This window comes from Lonchura striata, chromosome 11, assembly GCF_046129695.1.
Source record: "Lonchura striata isolate bLonStr1 chromosome 11, bLonStr1.mat, whole genome shotgun sequence".
In the NCBI taxonomy this organism is placed as follows: Eukaryota; Metazoa; Chordata; class Aves; order Passeriformes; family Estrildidae; genus Lonchura; species Lonchura striata.
Window position 1 is genome coordinate 12929480 of NC_134613.1, and position 25851 is coordinate 12955330.

Below are 25851 nucleotides of genomic sequence, written 5' to 3' on the forward strand. Positions count from 1 at the left end.
GTCCTAAATTTTTGCAAGTTCTAAGGTGACCCTGTTCATGCAATCTAATGTTTAATAGCTATATTGAATAATATCTCAAAGATGAGTCAGAGCATGGCTGAAATTTGCACTGAAGTCATAGAAAAACATAACCCCTGAATCAAAAATAATTTGTGGTCTTTCCTATATCCTTTGTCCCTCGGTACAGAATCAGCCTCTGAAGAGGTTCACTTTTCTTTAAAATTACACCACCACAGTTCCACCTGTGCTGGCACACTGGTCCAGTTTTACACCCAGAGAAGGAGTACTCTCCTCACCTGACTTATTTTTAATAGGTTGGCTGAAGGACAATGCCCACTCTGCACCTAATGAGACTTAACTACGGCTTTGTCTACTTATGCAGTTGAGAACAGGGAAAGTCACAAGTTACAGACTGTCTCTACCATTCATATAAGCTGGAATTCTTAAGCTATTTTGACAGAAAATGTTGGCTGGCTGAAATATTGCTGGAAGTGCATGTATTTTTTCTAAAATTCCTAGTGATTTCCTGTCAATCTCCCAGGTTTTCAGCCCTTTCTTCTTGGGCCTGCCATTTGAGTTAGCCTTGCTGCACCTTAGCTTTGCTGCACCAATTTTGGCTGAAAAAGTGAATTATTCTTCCATACAATAGGGAATCCAGCTCAGTCCTCCTCTTCAGACTAACAGAGCTGATACTCACCTTGGTCATGTAGGCTTTGTGTCTTTTTGGAAAAAAATCCCAAACAAAACCATGAAAACAAACCAAATACCCCAGAAAAAAAAATTATGCATAGATATGTTACACAAATATATTTTTTTTCAGGAAATTTTTCATTCTCAGTGACAACACAGCACCACTAGATTTTGCAGTGCAAAGACTGCCTTTTAATCAAATCTAATCTTGCATACACTTATGTAGATCTCCTTACTGATAATTTCATCTCTGTGACACCATATGACTGGTAATACTAATTGTTGCAGCATGATATTATTGTATCAGTTGTTATTGTTATCTACTGTCCAAAGCCTTTGTTATTTCAGAAGACAGCAAATGCATTTATTATGATATCCAATTTCTAAAATATACAACAGAAAAATTATTGTTGTCATAAAATGTTCTAAGTGTATGAATCATGAAAGGAACAACCCTATTTCTCATGCACATTGAAGGGTTAAGTCACATATTTTGGGAGCACTGTCGCTTATTAAAAAATTATTTACGAGTTGAATTGTATCACTTCTAAATATATAAAGAGTTGGGATGGCTTCCAACAATTACTGAAGAAGCCAGCCAAGTGATGTTTTCCAATTAAATCAGGCTGAGTTGTTTGGTTGTTTTTCTTTTTTAACTTCTCAGTGTCCTGTGTTCTTGCTTCTGTTTTTTCATGATTCAAGCAGACAATGTATTAACCTCGTGCAAGTGAAGTCTCACACGTCTCCTCTTTGGTCTCCTTTCATGTGCTGCTGAGCAGTAGGAGTCTCTGTAGGTACTCCCTACATGAAAGGTGTCTTTCTTGTCCATATAAGTGCTGCTGCTGGTGCTTCAGTCCTTGCTTTTATTTAGAACCAGTTGTTATACAAAGCTTCAAAGCTTTTAACTTCAGATAGCTTATTTATATTTGTAATGTTCAATCTTTGATAATGACTGTGTTAAAAAACCTGAGTAAGAGTGCAGAGCTGAAAGCATGGACTTCCACAGCTGTGCCTGTGCAGTTCAGGTTATACAGAGAGACAGATGAAAGCCCATGATGTCTAATTTATTAGAGGGGAAATAAAGAACAATTTAATTAAAAAGAAAAATGCTGGACAAAAAAAAAAAAAAAAAATCACTAAGCCCTCAAGTATTCCCTTTCTTCCTTGTACTGGATGAAGCTCAGATATTTACAGGAAGGTCATGCACCACTACTCATGTGTGGTATCACACTGGTACCAGGTCTTGATAGACAAAAAACTCCACAATTCTCCACTGGTTTATTTCCTGGGTAAAGCATATTATAGAAAGTTACATCTTTATATCTAGGCTGAGTCCTAGACTGCAGACCTGGAGGATATACAGACCACAGCAGCCCATGAACTTTTTCCAAGATGTCTAAGAAAAAGGTAATTATGCAAACCTAGTCAAGTCTTTATAAGTCTAAATTTACTGTAAGCATTCTGAACTGAAAAAAATGTTACATAATCTGCAAAATTAAATAGAACACTGAAAACACTGCAGTAGACTATTGAGTTCTTATTCCTTGGGAGTGCTTATTCCTTCCTATAGCTGGCTGTAGTCATCGTTGCTGCAGAGTTCACTGTGTTCTATGCTGAAGAAATATGTCAGCTTCAGAGTACATAGGGCCTTCCTTTATTGCTGGGATTGGAAGTTTGCCACTCAAAGATTTAATCATAATTGTTTATTTTTTTCACCGCTCTGGCACAGATAAACTCATTTGGGTATCTGGCATATTCATTTAGCTCTGTTACAGGTTCATCTACTCACCCATGATCGTTTACAAGATTTAAATAAAGGTTTCTCCTCGATTAGTGCTGGAAAATGAAACCAGCTTGTGTAACTTGGAAAAATTATTTAAAATGATGGAAATTATTCCTGTACGAGGAAGACAGAAATAGCCCAACACAAGTGCAGTTGCCAGTTGAAACAGCAGCCTATTTTGTGCTGTGCCTTTTACTGATTCATTTCTAGGGTTGTTCTCTAAAAAGAATCTACAGTTAGTAGGACTGAAGTGCTGCTTTCTATCAAGTGGAAACTGAGTGGCTGTTCCATAGCCTTTTTCCAAAAGCTTCCTTTGAAAGCCGAAACACTGGAGCACATTGATCTGCCAGAGCCTGCCACTGGGAATGCAGGAATGCAGCCCTTGCCCAGTGGCTGTAGGTCTTGCCAGCTCCTCCCTTTCTGCTGGGACAATTCAGATGCTGCAACAGTGGCTATTGCTGCCCATGCTGTGCTCAGGACTTCCAGCCAGAGGATTTGGGAAGCCAAATCCATTTGTCACATGTCTGCATCTCCACCAGCCTTTCCAAGAGCATCCCAGGAACAACGTGCAGCAGTCCTGCAGGTAGAAGAGGGCTTGACACACACTCTCCTCCCTACAGAGTGGAATTGCCCAGCCATGCTGCCCATCCCTTAAGGGACTGGCACTTACAGACTGTGGTAATCACATATCCTCTGAATGGAGAGAGACATAGCTCTCCCAGGATAATCCTGGGAAGCTGTGAGAAGCTGTGGGAAAGCTCAGAGAAAGAATTAAAACAATTATTATCTCTCTTTCTGCACAGGTTGTTTATAGATATGATTTTCCAGAGTGTGCTATTCATACTTCACCAAGAGTGTGAGAGGTTTTCACTTTGAGACCAATCAAGTCTCAGCTTACGAGTCGAGTTATAAAAGACATGCTACTTTCTATTAAACATTTTCTGTTCACCTTCTGAAGACTGGAGTCTTTTTTTCCTTCCCTGACTCAACAGCAACAGCAGACCTGTCTCCTGTTTTCAAAAAATATTTCTTTGGGTTGGTTTCAGGACCCCAAGTTTTCTGGGCACAGAAGCACCACCTATATTGATGCTGCAACCATCTCTGTGTGAGAGACATTCAGTGGCAGCTCTTGCTGAGAATGCCTTCCACTGACAGAATTCAGTGAGTGATGTGCCCTGGGTAGGGTTCCTGACCATGTGCAGGATATCTCTGCTTTTCTTTTACATTGCACAGCCAGAACACCAGGGACTCCAGGGCAATGCAGTCCTGAGGAGCAAGCCAGAAGAGGCATCAGCCAAAGAGCCCTTACAAGACTGTGGATGAGCTTGTCCCTACTAAGCTGAGCTACTCCAAATCATGGTTAGTTTTACTCACAGACTAGTGCCATTAAAAAAATGTAAAGCCACTCTGCTAGGCCCAGGTAGGGCTGTCAGTCCCTCAAGTAACATCCCTTACAATCAAATGATGCATTAGATTTGGGAATCGGCAACAAAAGTTTTCACAATGACATTCAAAGAGTATGTACTTCCAAAAATGCTTATGTACTTCCAACACAGTGGCCCTCAACAGATTTCTGTGGAATGTCCACTGTGCTTCTGAAAACTGTATTCTCACAAGCCAGCAAGCTTCTGTGAAACTCTTACCAGCCATGATCCACCACAGACAATCTTTCACTGCTAGAATTGAAGATTTTCTTAATACTGTGTTATCTGAGGGCAACAGGATATATAAAAAATCCCTGCAGAGCTCTCCAAATTGCTGAAGACCAACACAAGCCCTTAGCAATATACATTTTTTAGGTCCTTATTTAAGTGTATCTTTTTTACCCATATGAATTCCACAATCTGAGCTGGGATCAACAGATGAAGGAGTGGGAGAAAGGGAAGTTATAGCCCACTGCCAGCCCCAGTTCTGCTCAGTTCATTCATTTCATCATGTGCTCCTGGCTGCACAGTGTATCCTCCTCTCCTGGGCCAGCCTGCATCCACCCCTGCTTTAAGCTCTTTCTGCCCCAGTGACAACAGCTGGTTGTTCAGCTCATGTCCAAAATAGCACTGGGCTGCTCCAAAAATTACCATAGCTTCTCCTCTGGGGCATAGCCAATGTGGCCTCAATCAAACTATTTATTTACAATACATCTTAAAAGCCCTCTGACATCCTAATCAGTAGCAAAATGAAATAAACATTGATTTGTTACAAGATGTATGAATTTTTCTGCCATCAGGGAGAGGAAGGAAAATAGAAGCTTTAGAAACAATCAGAGAAATAACTTTTGAATCCTAGTCTGGAAATAGAAACACACACAAAAATAGACATATTTTTAACATATAAAGATCTAAAACATATTTTCTATATTTTGAAAGCTCTGAAAGAATAATGAACACAAATATCTTTTTGTTTGCAGTGTATATCCTGCTTAATAAACCATCACGCAAAGCATTTTGATTCTTAAAAATAACTACTAAAATGGAGGCTAACAGAGCATAGATTGAGATGGTTATTAATGCTAACACTTGGCATCTAGATAGTCTGTCAGAGTCTCTGCTCAGTAAGAACTGAGAAGTTCATTGCACTTGTCTTAGAAATGTCTCTCCATGACATCCATATTTGGAAGAGAAATAGGAAGACACTGCAGCAATATTTTTTTCCTTTCCAAGCAGAAGAAAATTGTATTATATTATAAAAAATTGTACCAAAAAAAAAAAAAAAAGAAAAAAGCTTTCACAGCAATCAGTTTCTGAGTATTTAAAATTCTCTTACTTGACTTAGTTAAAAAATAGTATCAGTGCTATCTCAAATTTGCTGGAAAGATCTGTCATTCAAATATCAGGCACTTGTTCATTGTTCTTTCCTAATGAAATATCAAATTTTCACTCCTGTTTGGAAATCAAATGACAAGATTGTTTGACTACAACAAAGGCACTAATTAGAAAATTCCCTGGCAAATGACACAGCCAAGACTGATTTCTGTTCAGGACTATGATGTTTACCCTTGTTTGGGTAAACAGAAGACAAGGATAATCAGTTATTTTGCATATCCTAGTAATTTTCACATAAAATTATACCACAAATAATTTCCACATAAAATTATACCTTCAAAGCTTCTAAAAAAACCCAGTATCATCTTTTACTTCCCACCTTCTCCTAAGCTGTAAACCTTGTGCTGCTGTATACATTATCCATGTCAGAAAACAAATTCCTTTTGTTTTAATTTATCCAATCACATCACCTTTGGTTTTGTACCCATCGGATTTCACACTCAAGCTGAGAATTTTCATTAAGGCCTGGAAAAGGACAGATTTTGGGACACAGCTAATCATGATTCCTTTATCCTTCCCATGTATTACAAACCACTCCAGGGAATGCAAACTTTCCAAAGCTTTTTTAGCATTTGAACATTTTGATTGAGAACGAATCCTCAGCTTGTCAGTTTTGTTGGTTTGTGCTTTTAACATAAATGGTATCTCTTTCTGCTCGTGGTAGGGATCCCACTTCACACATCTGCTAATTAACCACAATTTAGACTGAAGTATGAATGATTACTCTGCTGTAATGCTTCTGTTTCTTAGCAACCATGAAAGACATGGTAAAGGATGTGAGACAGAGACCCAAATAACATCATTTCCAGATTGAGAACTTCCACTTAGACTAACCTAAGAGTGGGACAATAAATTAATTTTAAATTTCTATTTCCCTACTTCAGTGCTATGTCCCTTTTATGCTCTTGACAGTGTGATTTCCACAGTCCATGATGACATGTAAGCCTTTAACTTCCTCAGAGCTGAGGATACCTGCTAGCTACTCCAAGAAAAACTTGTAAGGCTTAGTAAGAAAAATATTTTCTGCATTATTCCCATGTGATGACTTATGTCTAGCACTAATTCCTCACTTGATGGGAATTTTACCAAACTAAAGCTGCAAGGTTAGGTCTTGTTTCAGTGTTAAACAATAATAAAAAAAAAAATCTATTTTATTAGTAGCAAATTGGCAATTACGTTTTTCCTCATAATCCTAATAAGGTATTCTGACCATTTAAATTGCCTTACTCTGATCTGAAGATACTTATTTTACGTATTAAGACAATTCTGTCAATGCTTTTCAAAAATGTAGACAGAATTAAAAAAAGTCTGACCACTGAAAGTTCAATTAAAAATCAAATTCTTTAATATTTGATGAATCCTTTTATGACTTGCTATGTAGTTCTACTCTGTGATTGCTACTTGCATATGATGATGTCAATAGTGCAGATTTAATTTTTATTCTGGAAGAAATGGAAGATTGGTTTCTGTGATCCTATTTATATTCTGCTTTTGAATACAGGGATGACTGAAGCAGAAAACCAAAAAGCAGACTTTGAAGTACCGAAGTAGGACAAAAATTGATGGCTCAAAATCATATGAGGCAGGTACCCACATTTTGGGTTGTGTGTCCGAGGCACACAGAACATGCAGCCACGGGAGACACACGTGGTAACCTTGCCTCTCCTGGGAGCTGGGAGGGATGAGCTTGGAGCTTCGTGCCAGATCTGGGGTCTCACGGGTCACCTGAGGGGCACAACCCCTGCAGAGTGCAGAACTTCAGTGTTTGCACCACCATGGGTCACCCAAGGGGCACAACCCTGCAGAGTGCAGAACTTCAGTGTTTGCACCACCGTGGGTCACCTGAGGGGCACAACCCCTGAAGAGTGCAGAACTACAGTGTTTGCACCACCGTGGGTCACCTGAGAGGCACAACCCCTGAAGAGTGCAGAACTACAGTGTTTGCACCACCGTGGGTCACCTGAGGGGCACAACCCTGCAGAGTGCACAACTTCAGTGTTTGCACCACCACGGAGCCAGGCAGCGCTGCAGCCTGCGCTGGCAAACTCCCCTGGCTCCGGGGGCAGGACAGGGGGCACGGGGCACCTGCCAGCCCTTCTGCAGTGGCACCTCCTGGGACAGAGCCCTGAGGAGCACAGCTCTGTCTGTGCTGTCCCCCTGGCACCAGGGGCTCCCACCAGCAGCGCGGGGCTGCACTTGTTGGAACTCAAAATGTCTCTCAGACATTTTGAGAGGTTCCAGGCCTTGGTCAGAAGCATTTTAGACCCTGGCAGGCAGCTGGAAACAGTGATTTTGAGTTTGAGCCATGGAATGAGTTACCAACTTTGGAGGTGGAACAAGCAGTCACAAAAGGTTAGATAGCATAGTAAAAGCAGTTACAAAACAGAGGGGAAATTTTTTTAGTATTGTACAGCGGGGTTTTAACACTTGTACAGGGGGGTTTTTACTTTGTACATGGGGGTCAGAAGTTCTAAGATGGAGGAAAGTGGGCTGATCCTGTTCTTCCTCCTTCTTCTTCCTTGCCTCCATGTTCTTGGTGATGTTGCCACTCACAGATTGGTTTAGAGTAGAAAAGCACTTGGTAATATAGGTAGTAGGTATTGGGGGAAAACTATAAACATGTAATACGTAATATATCATATAAAAGATAGCAGCAGCCCTGGGCAGGGGGAGAAGAAGAAGACAGCAGACAGGGAGGATGTCAGGGTGTGTGTGTGCCTCTGCCTGGGCCGCTGACCAAGCAGCCGCAGCCTGAGAAGACAATATTTTAGATAACTAACAATAAAGTGCCTTGAGACTGAACAGCAAGAGCCTGCACAGTTTTTCTTTGGAATCACGGGTTGGAGGAGGAATTTCACCACCACATGGGAGCCCAGAGCAAGGCCAGGGTTCCCACATGCACTGACCAGCTGCACCTGGGACAGGCAGGGCGGGGTTACTCCTGCAGGGAAGCCTCGGGAGAAGGTGGCCGTGGAAGGCTGGAGCACGGGACACGCAGCTTGCGAGGTGAGCGTGCAGCTCCTGAGTGCTGCTGGCTCCTTGTCTGCCTGCCCAGGCTGTTTGTTGTGAGGGGCTGCTTTGCAGGTACCACAGCGTTCCCAGGAGCTGTTTGGCTGGGCTTTGGTGCCGTGGGACGTGGAGCGCTGGGTGGAGGAGCCCGGTCCCACCTGAGGGCTGCTCTGTCCGACAGCGCTTGGCCCTGCAGCCAAACCCTCCGCGAGGGATGGCGGCTTTGTCACAGCCCCAGCTCCACACAGGGCGGGTCTGGGGGTCTGGGCCTTTCTGCTGCTCTGGCAGCAGGTACAGGTGGAACCTGGGGTTGTCTGCACGGCTGCTGTAATTTTGTTTCATTATCTCACAGAACTGAGAATGGGTTCAACTACTTCCGTAAGTTTTTCATTGTTTTTGCTGAAAGAAGCTAAATGTAAAAATCTGACATTCGTTCTTTAGTCATACAATCGTAGTGAGGTCTGGCAGGGCATTTGGCAAAGTTCTACAAGACCCAAGGAGTCGATTTCCCTGGCACTCTGTGTGGGAACACCTCCACTAGCCTGTCTGACTACAGGTTTAAAGGACACCTCTTCACTCTCTGACTTTAAAAGTAAAGCTAGATTGGCGGTGTTTGGATTTTTGCTTGTTCAGGTTGTGTGGTTTTTCTTTGTGTTTTGTTTTTGGTTGGTTTGTTGCTTTTTTAAAGCAGAGATATTAACCAGTGGTCTGAAACAAAAAGAGGAAACTATTGGATTAATCAGTATAAATAAGTACATTCTCCATGCTCAAGAGGAGTCCACAGAAAGGGTATTTTCTTGTAATGTAAGTTTACATGGTCCTTGGGAATATGGCTTTATTAACATTTTAGCTTCTTTCTGTTGAGGTATTTGATTTTCATCTAGAAGAGCAATGAATGTATATCTCCTTTAATATTCAAATTAATATCATCAAGGATTAATAAGTTTATTTCTGGCAACAGCATAGCTGAACGTGATGCAAATCACTTTGTTATAGTAGTCTTGTTTGTGCATTGCACTTTAGTGATTTTGCTCTGATGTGCTTTTCTTGTACAGCTCAGAGAGCCTTTGCAGTCCTCTCCCTGAGAGGAAAAATTACTTTCCCCATTGTCTTCCCTCTAGGCCATAAAACTTTAGAAAACATTTTATTTCCCCCCACTCTTTCAGTTTGTTTACATTTTTCCAGGGGAAAGTTAGAGCACTATGAAATAAGAACTAAGGTTAACTATAACTCATAGGTTCTAACATTCCTTTTTATTTCTGGTTAGAAATCAGATTCCAAAGACAGATGGTCTGTTTAGTCTAACTCAGGTCACTGCATGAACAGGTCTACTTTAGTAAGACCCTTTTTTCCTGCCATATATAGCTGTGTTATAACAAGATTAAAATAAAAAAACCCAGATGTTTAAGGTATAAAATTACATTGTCTGGTTTGACAGAAAGTGTGTCTGCTCCTCAGCACCTAAACTTGGTATTCATTTGTCTCCTGGCCTCGCTGCACTGTTGAGCTCTAAACCAATGTATAATCAGTTTGCAGACGGGGAGTAGATGGTGTATTTCTAATTAAAATCCACGTTCCTCTATTTCCAGGTGTAACTTATAGCCACAAAGTGCTTCTAGTAGGCATTAGTCAAGTTCCATCTACCTATGGATGACACATTTAACTATTAATTAAGAGAGGGAAGTTTGCCATGAGGTGTCAATAGTGGCTATAGGGTATGGGAGTATAAATGTTACTGACAGAGCACCAGGTATAATCTGCTGATGATTTGGACTGGCTCTTTCTGCTTTCAAAGCCAGCTGGCACAGAAGGTGGCTGCACCTGGCTCCTGCAAGAACACTGGCTTCCAGACAGGTGAGGCCAATCCAGCCCCCAGGGCAGTGCCTGCTGTAGCAATTAAGGGTCAGCACTACCCGAGGTGATGCTGGGAGGAATCAATCTGAGGTGAATCCAGGCAGATGAGAATGGATTGTGAAAGTGATCTGAGAGCATGGGGTACACACAAGGAGTGCACCTGATCTCATTGCTTAATGCCACTATGGTTTTTTGGCTTGCTGCAGATTGGAGGATAAGAACATTCAAGTATGTTTTTTAAATTGTTTTTTCCACTGTCTTTATGAGCCTCTGCAACTGAACTGTCTGCATTTACACCTTGGAAAGCAATGTTTGTGTTAAAAATCACCTGCAATGTCATTAGGTAACTGATCACTGAACGAGGTACAGCTGGCAAGGGCTGTTTGGCTGATGTTAGGATGGGGTAATCTACACAGCTATTAAGTGAAGGAATTATACCCTCCAGAACAATTGGAGGCTTTATCTGAAAGACTATCAGTGTTAAAAGGAGATGGAGTTAAGGACTGAGTTTTGGCAAAGGTTATTCTGTCTGCTCATGTGGAAAGTGAGTCAGGTTTGGTATAAAAAATGGTTTATATCATTGAGCTAAAGCTTTGAACTGCTGTGTATTGTTTCAGTGCAATAGAAACCTGGAGTTGAATAAAAAACCCTTTACATTAATCATCTAATCCATTCCTTTCTCTGAGATAAGGCTAACAGGCTAGAAGAGATAGTTGTCTGATCTGTTCCTAAAGACACATGCTCCTTCTCGGTGGTTTTAACTCTGATTTCCTAATGTCAGGCTGAATCTCCCTGGCTGCAAACTTGCTGAGTGCCTCTTGTCTCTCCAGCAGACATTGATCCTTCTGTGTATTAATAGGCTTCAGCATTCTTTCAGTATGTGTGACTGTGGAAAACGTTGTCTTGCCATGATTTCATTTCCAGATAAATAAACTGATCTTGAGAAGTGAGAGAATGAAAATAACCTTATTCACTATAGCTGTTTACTAGGAAGTCTTCAACCTGTGTTTCTACAGCCAAGGTGACTCTCAGAGCTCTATTAATGAAAAGCTGTGTTTTGGCTGGAGCTGACTTTGCAGTTTGTTGTATTTCAGGCCAGGTTTCATCTGGCTTTGTAGAATTTGAGGGTTAGTGCCAGGTTACCAGACCCTGTGACCTTTGAGCAGAACTTATTGTTTCTTCCACTAAGGCACTGCCCAAGATGAAGCAGTGTAGGGCAGATGGTTTTAAAGCACAAATTCACACCCTAGGAAGCCAGCTTCCTGCAGGGAAGTCTTAACAGACAGGACTGGAAAATGTCCATATTCCTTGGCCTGCACACAAGGGAGCTTGGCAGCAAGCACCTCCTGAGATTATTGTGTAGATGGGTTATATATGTGAAGTCCACACAAACCCCTTTATGTGCAAGAACTGAAACTTGGGCTGTAAAGAAGTAGTGGCTCTGTGTGAGGTGGGAATGCCTGTCCCTGTGGCTTACAGCAGGCTTCTCATGGATGATGTGGTGTTGCACATTGTGTGTGCATGCAGGCCATGCAGGAAAGCCTGTGTCCAATCACTTGGTCAGGATCTTTTTTTTTGTGTTTGGTCCCTCCCTGCAAAGACTTGAATCAAAGATTATACCAGCAGTCATCAGCAGGTTAATGCTGCCAAACTCTTCCTGGTAAATTCTCTCTGGGTGAATGGCTTTCCTCATTTTACTAAGAATGTATTAAAGGGAAAAGCAAAACAGAGTAACACAGGTTTACTTCAAATTGTGGGATCTAGTTTGATTCCAAACATACTTTCAATGCCAGAAAGCAAAAGAATTGGAATCAGAAACAAATGGATAAATGGAGGAGAGAAATATGTGTTCTCTTTAGCTCAATTGCTAAAAATATGAATTTTCTACTTTTACTTGCAATTCCTTTATCTTATGATATGCAGTGGCACTGCTTATTGAAAAAAATAATTTCAGTCATCTGTTTAATGTGACAAAACGTCAAGTCTGGTTAAGATAAAGTAGTGTACAAACTGCAGTCTTTTTCATAAAAAACTTCTGGAAGTCTTTATTGAATGCTTATGTATCTTTCACATTTAAGATGTGTGAACTGCAGAAGTGTAGATTTTTTTCCTCTGGTAGGGAAGGAAGCCCTTTGATAATATACCTATAAAAGTACCCTGAGGGACCATGCCCTGCTTTAATATTAGTATTTATTACATGCTTTTCATAAAACATCTTGGGGTTCTTACTGCACTAGTGTAATGAAAGACATTCCTCACCTAAAAATAGTGAAGGTAAAAACAGACAAGACCAGGAATGGGAGGAGGAATAGATACAACTGAAAAACTTGCTTAAGGCTGTCATTAAGATCCTGCTGACAGCCCAGTACTTTATCACCAGATTTTGAAAAGTTATCATATGGGAGGTTGCACAAAGACATTAACCCAGTATCTTTACAGTGTCCTTAAATTTCCAATTTTATTTGCTTTGAAATTCAGGAAGATATTATTTAACAGAAATCTAAAGCTGCAAAGTGTATTTTGAAAGCTATACAGATTACAGATGCCTTTTACAATATACTAAATTGGTTTAATATGAATACAGTGTTACTAGTGCACAAACCTAACTGGGATATCACACAAAGGATTCTTTTCATTTTGGTTTTGGTTTTTTTTTGTGGTTTTTTTTTGTTTTGTTTTGTCTTGTTTTGGTTTTTTTTTTTGTGTATGTGTTTGAGGTTCTTTTTATGAAGGAAAAACTAATTTGGATATTTTCTTTCCATGTTTTTTTAGAAATAAGCATGTGAAAACATGGCAAAGCTTCTTAAATACTGACATTCTCTGTTACTCTGCATGTCTGTCCCTCAGTACTGTTAGAACAGCTCTGCATTACATAAACCCCAAATCAGCAATCCATCTGTTGAAATCTGACACATCCATGCACATCCTGCACTTCCTAAACCCTTTCAGTGCAGCCATCTAACATTTCTTCTGTGATGCCTGCTCTACCTAAATAACTGCTACAGCAGAATCAGTGCCCCGCTTTCAACGGCTCAGGCAGCACTGTCCCAAGATTAATTTTTATTTGCTATGGACAAGCTTCTGGTTCCCTTTGTCATTGTGAAAGCTGTGTGTCTGTGAGCCCAAGCAGAAGTAACTTTAAATACCAATTTTGTGTTTTTGTGATCATATTAACTCCTTTGTGGCGTGTCTGCTAAAAAGAAAAAAGAGAAGGAAAAAAATCAAGTAAGAGCATCTGGTCCAACTCCTACCACAATCCAGGTCTGCCACCCTCAAGGTCTGAGAAGCTGCAGGAGGTCTGCATGCAGGATTTTTCCCTCAGCAGCAGCACGATGTCCCCATGGGATGCAGTTTCCTGGCCATGGTGCTGCCTGGGGCAGCTCTGGAGAGCAGAGACTGCTCTGTCCTCTGTGGCTCTGAAATTCTGATGGCACAATCATGCCCTGTAGCATTCTTTCTTTCCCAGAGCTGTTATTCCACATTAGACATCTCAGGAGTTGTGGAGGCTATACCTTCTCTGGCTTATTCAGGTTGTGACATTTATTAAAAATGTTTAAAACTCAGTGTTACCTACTGATATGTGTGCACCTCCCATTGATGGTAACAGGGAATGATGATTAGTAGAGTGAAAAACATGAACCAGCAGGATAAATGACTTCCACTCTGCACAAAACTGTTCTCTTTACTAGGTGTTTCTGATGTTCTGGATGTTCCTGTGCAGGAAATTGCTTTTTTATTGTTTGTCTTTCTGTCTCCCTGGGGATGGTGTTAACAAACCTCCTGAAGTCTGACTTGAAAGTCTTCAGATTTCCTTCTATATATAGCATTTCCTTACTTAGGGAAAATCTTTTTTGTCCACTTTATATATGTATAAAAAAACTTAGTTATATGCTGTTTGTATAAAAAAAAATATTTTCAACTCAAAAAAATGCTAGACCAAGGCAAGTTTCAAACGAAATGAATTCAAGTAGATAGATGTAAAACTTCTTCAGCAACGAAATTACTGTGAGCTTTATGATCTCATATGTATTTTTATCACTTCATCATAGTAAAGAAACCACATTGCTTTAAAAGCAAGCTAAGTACTTATTTAAAGATTTGTTTTCAATATCTTCAGTGGTGCACTAGCAGAGTTTGTATTTTAGTCAGTGATGAAGTGACTAAGCATAGGCCTTAACTGTCCCTAAAATAATGCCCATTAGGAAGTGTAACTACTGCCTTAATGCCTGTAAAAGAGAGGAAAGAAGTGAAGTATTCCAGAATTGGTTGTTTAACATAATGGCATGCATGCTATCTGAATTCCATCAGATGAGGGATGAGGCTATGAGGAAAAAGGAATTATAAATATAGAAAAGCTTCTTCAGTGACAAGTATATAACTATTTTTTAAAAAATCCCTTGCAGTCTGCATGGGTTATTTTGTATGTCTAGTCATGCTTTATTTCGGTGCTCAGCCAGAGGTATTTCATGTGCACACTTCTTGTCATTGACTGCAGTAACTTCAAGGAAATTAAATTCTGTTATACCAAAATATGGAAAACACTGAATAATCTCTCCCCCACCGCTGCCCTAAATTCTCTTCCTACATGTCACCTGTCTCTTCTTTAATAGTACTTGGCTGTTGCTAAGGCACTGCTCCCCTCACTGGGTTCTGCCAGGTGAATACACAGGGCTCCAAGCAGGGCAGGAGCAGCTGATACTCATCATGCAGGCATGGGTGGGCAAGGGCACACACAGCTCTGGGGAGCCTCCAAGGTGTTCTGGCTGCAGAATGCTGTAGTGGGGTCTGTCCTGCTGCCCTGTGCCAGGCCAACAGGGCAGAGCTGAGCCCTCCCAGCCGGGCAGGGCTGTGTCCCCTCCTGCTCTCTCACGAGCTGCTGCTGACCAAGGACATGCCAGGTGGGTGGGACACAGTCAGCAATCCAGGGAGAGATGCCGTGGTGGAAAATGGGGACCCTGTTTGTGGGAACCTTGTTTCTCTTCCCCAGTGATGGAAGATGAAACCTGAGTGTCAGGGTGGCTGCTGACCTTCCAAAGGGCAGAATGGATCCAGTTTTAGTTTGATTTGGCTCAGGCCAGTCAGTAGCAGAGTGGAAGGGTGGATGTAGGCACTGTGCTGGTGTTCTGGTGGGTCTGTACCTACTTGGCAATTCCTGTGCTTCAGCCCTTGCCCTGAAGCCTCCCTCAGTGCATTTCTGTGCTCTCATCCTTGTCTTATTGACAGAAGAAAATTGAAACAGACATTCTTGTCCCAGGTGAAGATGAGTCTAGTTTACGGAAGCATCTTTTGCTTTCACTGCCTTTTCACAGCTGTTTAAATCTTCTGATTGCTTCCTAGAGGCAATTTCTGTGAATTCTCTTCTAATATTTTTTTAAATGAAAGTAGATTCTCACTTTTTAATAATATATATTTCTTACCTCATGTGAGGGAGATCTGCATGCTGTGATTCAACACAATACTGAACACGATACTCTGCAAAATAGCAAGCCTCTGGTATCCTTTATTCCTTGTAGTTAAGTTATATCACTAGAAAACAGTGTCCTCCTCTGATCTCGTTTGATCAGTGACAGTCACAGCTGCTGGGTCTGGTCACAGATGAAATTCTCCCCTGGATCTGCTATTCAAGCCCAATGATTTGAACTTATAGGGATGAGGATATACTGTTTCTTCAAGGAGTTGCTTCTTCAGGAATGGAAATAGTCCGGAAATAGCTGGGAAGCCCTTGTTATCTGTGAAGATACTTTCTGGCAAATATTGCATTGACGTGTTTCGGTATTTAAAAATCAAATTAACTTTCCTGATCCCACTTGCAAGCCCACTGTCTGTATTTTTTGTTTGCCAGAGGAGGCAGGTTAGCTCCTGTTTCTAGAACCTTTAATTACAATGCCAAGTCAGTATCTTACTTCCATCAATTTCCCCTTTCTTGAAATATATCCTAACAGCATTTACTCCCTTCTTTCAGTTGTAGAAATCATAAACCCAAGAGCATTTGAGAAGATATGAGTTAAGGAAGAAAAATCAGATCAATACTGGAAGAATTGAGGCTTGAGGAGGACAGCATATTGGCTGGGGCAGAGGGTAGTGAGAGATCAGTTAAGTGCTAGAAAGATGTGGGTATTTGGAGAATGAGCACAAATTGTTAGTCTAAGATATGAGGACAGATAGGAAAAGAGAATTTAAAAGTATTCTAGAGGTTAGAAGATGGAGAATATAACCAAAATCTGCCTGCCTGCAAGGGCCTCAGCCTCTTTGGTGCAGGGGCAGTCAAAGCAAGGGTGCAAGGAGACTTTAGACCTTCCTTGCCCTCTGCGTGTGCCTTTTTTCAAAGCAGGAGGAGTTCCTGCCTGTCCTCCCTCACTGCTCCTGAGGGAGTGGAAACATCCATTTATACCAGCACAAGTATGTGGCAACATAACACTGAAATGGCTCTTTTCTATCTGTCCCCAGCTAGGCTTTCAAGCACCTAGCACACAGTAAAATCAACAAGTTAAAGAGAAAGTTGTGCAGAAGTGAACAACAGCAACTAGTTATGAGCCCTAGCTCACAGTTTGGCTTCAGAACTCCAGGAGATATCCAGGTCTGGAGGATAAGCAGATGCCAGCTGATTAACTTCTAAGTGCTGGGACTGCTTTAAGCCCTACAGCATCTGATTTAATCCAAATGATGAAGTTAAATCATGGAGTTGTGGAAAACACTGGTATTCATCTGTCCCTGAGACAATCTGTTCTTGGCTTTCCATCAGTTTTGTATGATTTCTGTAAGGCGAAGTGCTCCACAGAGAAATGCCAGTGGTGACTGTTTTGGATGAGTGTACAGGTCTGGGGGATTTTTGGTGGTTGTTTTCATTTCTTGTTGTTGCTTTTGTGTTTGGCTGTGGGTTTTTGTTTTTTGGGAGAGGAATGGACAGGAGTGCAGGCAAGAGCTCTCGGGGCTATATCTGACCCAAGGATGCAAAGTGTTACATCCTTCTTATGCAGGATAATCTGACCTTTAAGAACTGGTACAGAAATAGACTCTTAAAAACAAATGCAGGTAAGAGAGAAGCCAGAGAAACCTCAGCTGAGGTCAGGCTAAATTCATACACCAGAAACTAGTTCCTGATACAGGTGAGGTTTTAACCACTGAACAGAAGCCTCCTCTCGTTATATAGACCCTGGTGTATTTAAAGAGCACTAGTTAGTCCAAGGGGGTAAGAAGGGGACACACTGGCACTGCAGAAAGTTTGTGCAAGTGATTTTTACGTATACTTAGCCTTAAACTTTTTATCCCATTCTTAAACCTGTAATTCCAGTCAATATTTTTCCTCACCAATTTTTATCGCTTTCTAATTAATCAAGTAGCTGTGCATCACAATGACTGTACTGATTACTTTTGTATCTACTTGTAAACATTCTTCCTAACAGTGGAGATGATTAATGTATAAAAATAGTGAGGCACCAACTATAACTTGCTTTGAAGTGAACGTGAAGGTCATTCTTGATACCTTTATCCTACTTCCTTCTCACTTTTGGGAGTTAGAGGGAAATGATGCACAAAAACACAAAGCTAAAATTACATGCAAGTAAACAAAAGCTACAGATATTCACCTGGCATAACACTGTATTGCACAGAGCTTTTGTTGAAAAAACAATCTGAAAGATGGTTATCTTAATTTAAAAAAAAACCCCAAGACACCCTGACTTTGAAAAGTCTAAAAAGTCTAAGAAGCTTGTATTTATTTGATCTGCATCTGTCAGTGATTTGACCATGTAAACTATAGGCTCTAAAAGTAAGTGGAAAATTATTTGGAAAGGAAGCACTAGCACAATGCTAGTGTTAATACATTCTTTCAAAGAGAAAGAATTTAGTTTTTCCTGCAACACAAACTGCTTGGATAAACAAAGTTAATGCCAGGAATGAGATGGTGATAAGTGAGGTATTATGCTAACTTTTAGTGTTTCAGAAGATTGCCTTTCATGTTAAACTAGCACTAGTAAGAAGACCTAGGAGAATGTCTCCATGGTGAAGTGTTTCATAGATGGCATAATCTTCCTGCCCTATTTTGTGTTGTTATATCAACAGATATCAGCCAAAATCTACACCTGTACAGAGGGACTGGTCAGTCTGTTCCTCTGCAGAAAGGCTGAACAGAGCCAACTGCTCAAACTTGACATAATCCAGCATCTGTACCAAGGAGGAATTAGTGACCACTGAAAAGACATCAAAGTGACTCTTGCTCTTTCTCAGCCTATTTTGTTAAACATGTCTGCCTTAAAGAGCAGAAAAACTCACTGGCTACTAGCCCATGTCTCAGCTTGGCTTCTCAAGATAATGTTTGAGGCTTGGCTATAAAGTTGTAGTTATTGCAGCAAGTCTCAACCTCCCATGAATCTCCTCCAGCTGCACTTGTCAGCCCATGAAATGACCTCCCGTAACGTAAGTGGCAAAGAGATTTCTGCAGGCAAACAGCAAATAACACACTTTTAATTGGGCAAGGCTCCAAACCCAGGTCTCAGCACAGAGAAGCTGCCCTGAGCAGGGTCCTTGAGCAGCCTGGACAGCCTTGAGCAGGCATTAGGGGCCACAGTAAGAGTGAAGAACCTCTGCACCCTGCTCCGACCTCAGGGTCCCTGTCTGTAAATACACCAGCACAGAACCTTTTGTCCATGCATTGTGCTGCCATCTGGATACAGGCTGAATTCTTTCCCACACTCCAAATGTTGTTTAATTCATACTGGCCACTGTTATCCTCTGTCTCATGCCAGGACATTTAGTGGGAAGCTATCTAGCATGGGCTGAAACAGCCAGGAAGAGTATTAATAGATAAACAGTTTAGAGGATTGTGTACCACTGCTTGGGCTCACAGCCAGGTACTGCTTAGTTTACCAGATAAAGCAGTGAGGTCTCAGAAAGTTACAGGGTTCTCCTGCCTTCCTGGGAGGGTTTGTCACCCTAAGGCTGATGCTGTAGGTAGAATGCAAATACCAAAGGTTTCTCAGACAGGCCAGGTCTTCAGGAAAACTCTCTCATCTGTCTGTCCTGTTGTTCTTTTTACCTGGGATTTATAGATTGATTGCTCAGTTACCAGCAAATAAGGTGACATACTCTTCCTACCATGACTTTTTAGTCTTTGCTGTAGAAGAGATGAAAAGGCTAAAAGATTTATTTCTTCAAAGGGGAAATGTGAGTTTTTCGAGGCAGTGTGCTCATTGCTTTGTACAGGTCACTCCTTACTGCCAAAATATCACTTTAAATAGAACTCAGTCTCATCCCAGACCTTTGGCAAGGCAGACAGGAATGGCCAATAATTCCTGTGTGGCAGCAATTGCTTCATAGTCCTACTTATGAATTTAACATGCCATCATATATTCCTTGTCCATATCTACACATTAGAAAGGGTGGAGGCTTCCTACTCACTGACTGCTAGCAGCATCAAAATTTCAGGTGTGGGGACAGCTTGGTCATGATCTTGCACAAGCAGGTGAGCTTGGGCTTCCATCCAGTGCTTTATGAAGATCATATTTCCACTTGATTTTAAGAACAGAACCCTGAACAAATTGACCTGTTCAAGTGAATATTTGTTTGTCCAAGGTGTCTAGTCAATTTGACAAAAGTGGGATTATTTATGGCCTTTACTATCCTGATAGTGTGGTTAGAATTTTTTTCCCTTTAAAATTTTTACTCTTTGTTTTTTTTTTCCCTGCTGGACAAGACTTCCTAACTGGCAGCTGCTGTACTAATGAGGAGTCTGTATGCAAATCAGGAGCCCAGGTAATTCCTGGAGGGAACACTAAAATAAAAAATTCACCCAACCAGGCTCTTGGCTTACATCCTTGCCCCTGCTGCTGCTGCCTGCTCATCCCAAAGCATCTCTTGGCAGAGAGACCTGGACCTGTGCTGCCTCAGTTTGCAGTGTGATCCAGAATGCCCTGTAACAGTTTGGTGCACGAGTCCCAAGGCATGTTAGCTCATGTCTATTGTCTGTCCATCTTTTTTTTAATTGGCTTTGTTTTCCTTTGTTGTCCAGCAGAAAGCAAAAGGAGAGTCTTTATTAGATAGTTGCTAGAAAGAACTTCATAAAAATTATTTGCTTTTAAATTATTTTTCTAGTTTTCATGCCTAGAATGTGTTATCTACTATTTCTTCTGGCTTGTCTGACATCTAATAAATATTATTGTTTATCTGATTTGGAACATTCTACATAAAATCAAAACAAGGCTTTGGTAAACCAAAGCCCTCCTTCTTCATGCAAATATTCCTTGGGGCAAAGGCTATATTTTTCAAATGGTATGATACTGCAACAGGTTAAACAATGCCTACTAGCACTATACATCACATAAGCATGTTACTGATGCCTCAAATAATAATTCTCTAAATGTCTTTGTTACCCTTTCTAATTCATTTTGTATTTACAAGAATATATTAACTCTTGAATGGCATTTAACTCTGTAAAACAGTGATTAGAATATGTAACAGGCTTCAAAGATTAATAGCACAGAACTACAGACAGTTCACATAACAAGATAAATAATTTGCAGAATAAATTACTTGCTAAGCATTGCAAATCAAATAATGGTACAACTCTAGAAAAATGATTCATGTCTGTAGAGGTTGTTTTACACCAGTAAATAATGTTTAAATCAGTTGGATTTTTTACCAAGTATATATTTATTGCCCAGGGAAAAGCTCAGATAATTTATCAAATAATTTTAAATGCATTAACATTTTTTGTGCTAAGGGTTCCAGGGTAAGATCTTGGCTCTGTTGAAAAGGTACTGAAGTCATAATCAGCTCCCACTGCCCTTATGGATACAAGCCTGGTGATTAGGTCACCATCTTGTTATCATTGCCATTATACAAAGTTGAAAGCTTCACACTGTTAAGTCTTAAAAAAACCCCAAAAACCAAAACCCCTACCACCAATTTAGAGCTCTACTTGGAGTACAAGCTGCTCTTTCCTAGGCCAAACATCTTTCAACTTCTGTGGAAGGACACCCAGAGAAGGGACCAGCAACAGTTTGTTCTCCACAGCATGTTAAACTTCATGAGGATAATCTGTATTGCTTCAAAGACCATACAGGCAATTTAGCCTCTGGTTATCTTATGTTACTACTGTAATGTAACAGTTCCACTAAAACAAACATGAAAATCCATGCTGTGACTTGGTGGCTTGTATAAAGGCTTGAATCAGTACACATAAAAGTTACATGGCCAAATTCCTGCCTGTTTCAGCCAGGGAACCTAGGACAAGGCACACCAAATGAAGGTCTCATGCCCTTTTTTCTCCTGTATGCAGAATTTCCAAACCCACTGCGAAATCATTTCTGTTGGTGATGACCTGAATTTTTGTGAAATGTTACTCTGAAAGATGACATGGAGGATCATTCTTTCATGTGGCAGGATGGCTTTGAAAGAGCTGAGGGAAAGGAAACCATTACTCTATTGAAAAGGCTTTTTTAAAACTCAACCTCTCAATAGGTGGACATTCAAAAATGAGAACCATGTTCTATTTTAAGATTACCTGTTCAGTTCTCAAAAGCTCTTCTGTAGGACAAAAAAGAAAATTACTAATCACCTCTGCAGTAAAACTAGAAATTTCACTAGCTAGTAAGCATGTAACTTTTCTTCTTTTGCACCACAATACATATTTTTTTCAGAATCATGAAGACCTGTTTAATGTTCTTAATAGGAGTCTGTCTCATGAGTAACCATTTTTGAAAACCAAAGCTTTTTGACCCTATAGACACCTCAAGTGCAAAGCAGTAATAGATGGGTGTGGGAGACTTGTGGGAGCCAAGGCTGTAGAGCTGAATGTTGTTAGAGGTGTGGTGTTTTTTTTTTTTGCTGTTTGTTTGCTTTAAAGTACAGCTAACATCTTGCGCTGCTCAAATACAAGGAGCTTTTTGTTTCCACCTAAGAACTATGAAGATGCTATTGTGACAACATGTTCAGCATAAATACAGAAAAAATATTTCTGCCTCCTTCGAGACTCAAGTTTTAAGTGGGCTATTAAAGCAAATGAGGCTGCTGGGATCTTGGAGCATGATTCCAGCTGCTTCTTGGAAGCCACGTGTGTATGGCAGATGGTGGGGGTGCACTAGGCAGCCTCCTGCACCCCCGTGTGAGTCCAGGAATGGCAAGGGTGCCACTCACTGGGACAGAACAAAGGGCTGGGAAAGCATTGCACGAGTAATGCAATCCCTGAAATGGGCTGTGCTTTCAACATCTGTGCTGCATCAGCGTGGTGGGGCCTGGAGATAAAGCAAGCTGCATCCCAGGGGCTCAGGCAATTGGGCAGCCTGGGCAGGGGCTGCGGGCAGCCTGAGCTGTGCCAGCTGAAGCCAGGGAAGTATGAGACTGGTAACGAGGAGAGCAAGCTAAACACGGGCTGGCTGTCCATTTCAGTGCAAAATTCTAGCTGTACTAAAATGAGTGTCCAAAGTCAAACCATCACCAGGACTCCATCCCAAATTTTCCTCCCAGACCCTGTGCTTGCCCTGTGAGCTGTGGGGTATGCACGTCCCTGAGCGAGGTGGTGGCTGAAGGCCAGAGTGCAGCCCCTCGGCTGCTGTGCCTGCAGCAGTGACTGACAGCCTGACTGAACACCCACGTACAGAGAGAGGCTGCACCGTGCATATGGCACAGTACAGAAACCAGACCAAAGGAAATCTAGCAAAAACATCTCTTTTTCAGAAGATGATGGGGCATAACAAAGAGCATGTAATTCTTTAGTGCAGGAAAAAAAAATGCAGCTGCGTAAGACAAAACATCCAAGTTTTCTGTCTAGTCCAATTTTTTTCTACTGCATAGGCATCTGCCATGTATGGTCAAAATACAGATTTTTCTTCACTTAAATAGAACAAAGAAGGAACAGAAAAGAGGAAAGGAGACTGATGAACATCAACTCTTGGCAGCTAGCAAGTGATGACATGAAAACCACTTATGGCAATCCTTGAGCATAGCTATTTTAAATTTATTTAAAAGAAATTCCATTCCAGAACAGGAGTAAATTTTTGGCAGGAGCTCTATTTTATGAATTTGTCTATAAATGTAATGTTTGCAACTTGTTCTTCATGCATAGCTTGGATGATTTGTTTAGATGAAAAATTATAGCCGTTGGTGGTCTTTGCAAGTAAGCTCAGCCGAACAGAGCTCTGTGAATATAAGGAGCTCTGTGACCTGTTGCTGGTATTCTTTAATTCTCTAGATCTCAAGTAAGAAAATACAAAGCAAAATATCAGGAGTAAATACCACTAGTATTTAAAATTGAATTAGATTTCAGATTATGCTATGAAATGTTCTGCTGGGACACTAGAAAACACATTTATCTTATGACTTCCTACTGTTGTTTATCACTGCTGTCTTAATAGGACAGATGAACTATTTCAAAAAATATGCTTTTCTGCCTTTGTAGTTAGAACATTGGTGTTCAAATCCTTTTTGGGGATGCAGGGGGTGTTAGCTGGCATGAAGTACATAATCCTGGACTGGTAATGGTGAAAAGATTTTTCTCAAAGATTTAATAACATAACATGGCAACTTTCTATTTGGATTTATTATGATCACTGAGACCATTTCAGGCATCATTCCAATTGCACTTGCATCTGATGCCAGTTAAATGGTTTCAGAGAAGGATGTCTATGACTTTCACTGTGGGAAGCTGGAGGTCAAACAGGTTCTTTCTGCACCTGGTGTCAGTGACAGCCCAGCATCTGTCGTGTGCTAGCCGTGTGTGTGACACCCCTGCAGGTCAGTCCTCTGTGTGTGTGTGTGTGTGTGTGTGAGTGAGTGTGAGACACCCCTGACCTGTGTGCGATCCCCGTGCTGCCCGCTCTGCTGCGGGCAGTGTGACACCACATCTGTCCCAAGGGTCGGGCACCCAGAGGTGTGGCCGTGAGGTGACAGCGCATCCTGGGCCACGTGCTGTGCTGGTAGAGCGAACCTACCTCTGTGTGTTTCACACAAGTTTGTTGTCCCCGTTTCTACCATGTGCGCAGGATAGCCTTTGACTACGGCGCATCTACCATCATTTGTTTCGCGTAAAACACAAGAACGCGATGATTTGGAAAGGGCAGGAGGGGTTTTAATTTTTTTCCCCGTTCTGTCTCATCCGAGAACTCTGTGGGATGCAGCAAGCAGACAGCACGGTTCCTGGTGACAAGTTGAGGCTTGAAAACGAAAGGCCAGCAGCCCGGGGGCTCAGGGTGGCCGCCCCGGACGGGGGGCGTCTCCCCTTCTGTACGCGCGGCAGGCGCGGGGGTCCCGGCGCGACAGCGGAATAGCCGCGAGCGAACCCCCGAAAACTTCGCAGCCTCTGGGCATGAAGCATCAGCTGGCGCCAGCACTGCTATTGACTCGCTGTCACGTCACAGCCTTGGGGCAGCTCTCCCGGCCCCGGGCAGCAGCGGAGCGGGGCCGCAGCCCCGAGCCCGCGGGAGCGGCGGGACCGGGGCCGGGCTCTGCCGGTGCCCGCCGGGGCCGCGGAGCGGGGATGGCGCTGCTTGTGCCCTCAGCCCGGCAGCGCTGCCGGAGCTCACGGGCAGCCGAGAGCAGGGCACGGGAAGGGACCCGACCCCTTCCCCGGACCCAGCGCCCGTCCCCGCAGCCGGCGCTTACCTGCGGGCGAGACCAGCTCGCCTTCGCTGAGCTCCGCGGAGTCCGAGTCCATGCTGCAGGCGCCGGCCGGGCCGGGGCAGCTCGGCGCTGGCAGGAGGAGCGCCCGGAGCGGCGGAGCGCTGCCCGCTGCCTTCCCCGCGCTCGCCGCCGCGCCGGTCCCGCCGCCGCCTCCCGAGCGCCATTGGCCGCGGGCGGGGCGGGCGGGCGCGCCGGGGGCGGGCGCTGCGGGGGCGCGCCGGGAGCGGCGCTGCCCCGCGTCCTACACGAGTTGGGATGCGCGGCCCCTCCGCCCGCACCGCCCCGGGCAGCTCCCGGGACAGCGCTGCCCAGCGCAAGAATACCGAAATGACCGTCCTGTACATTGCCGTCGCACCTCCCGCCTGTCTTTTCCATCGCTCTTCTTGTGAGCATCTCCCCTGAGCTTCAGTCGCCTTGTCTCTTTTCACTGGTTCTGTCTCCTTAATGATAAGCGTCCTCAAAAATTAGAAGAGAGGAATCCAATGGGCAAGTGCCAGCTCTTGTTGGGTATTAGTGCCCAGAAGAGTAATGAAGGTCTGAATTCTGTTGCTTTCTGATTATGTTTTTCTGAGGGAGACAGTGCGATATCTGGTAAATGGCCACGTCATTAGATTATTTTGAAGTGAAAAATTGTGTAACTTAAATTCTGCAAGCTTTACTTCTGTCCTACAAGCTACTACAGTCATGAGCCTTCCCTTAATTCAGAGGGTTGAAGTCACTTATTCAGCTCTGAGGTTAGACAGATCTTTGCTTTTATTAGTTTCTAGTTTTTCTTGCTGTTACAGACCAAATGTGATTTGAATTCTAGCACAAAGATGTCAGGAAAGTAGTAGCAAAAACTACTTTTCTAACTGGGAACCAAAATCCATCCTAAAACAGGCCTTGGAGCTCTAACAGATCTATGGATATGTCACGTCCTAAAAGCTACCTGGGGCCTTCAACACTTACCTGCAGCATACTGCAGCCTCCAGCCAGTTTGTGCCTGCAGCTGTAGACCACAGCTTTCGTCTGGAATTCTCTCCCCAAAACCATACACCCTTGTTGCTGGAAAAAAGCATGTCTGGATGCTGCATTCAGGCTGCA

At 42.4% G+C, this 25851-nt stretch overlaps 1 protein-coding gene across 1 annotated transcript in view; it reads right to left on the reverse strand.

The window, feature by feature from the left end:
* Positions 1 to 24921, reverse strand: part of TNFAIP8L3 (TNF alpha induced protein 8 like 3) — a 45448-nt gene extending 20527 nt beyond the window's left edge. The window contains exon 1 of the mRNA XM_021537455.3: positions 24751 to 24921. Coding sequence (XP_021393130.3) covers positions 24751 to 24802 — 52 coding nt within the window. The 5' untranslated portion in view covers positions 24803 to 24921. The remainder of the gene's footprint in view (positions 1 to 24750) is intronic.
* Positions 24922 to 25851: the final 930 nt, after the last annotated feature.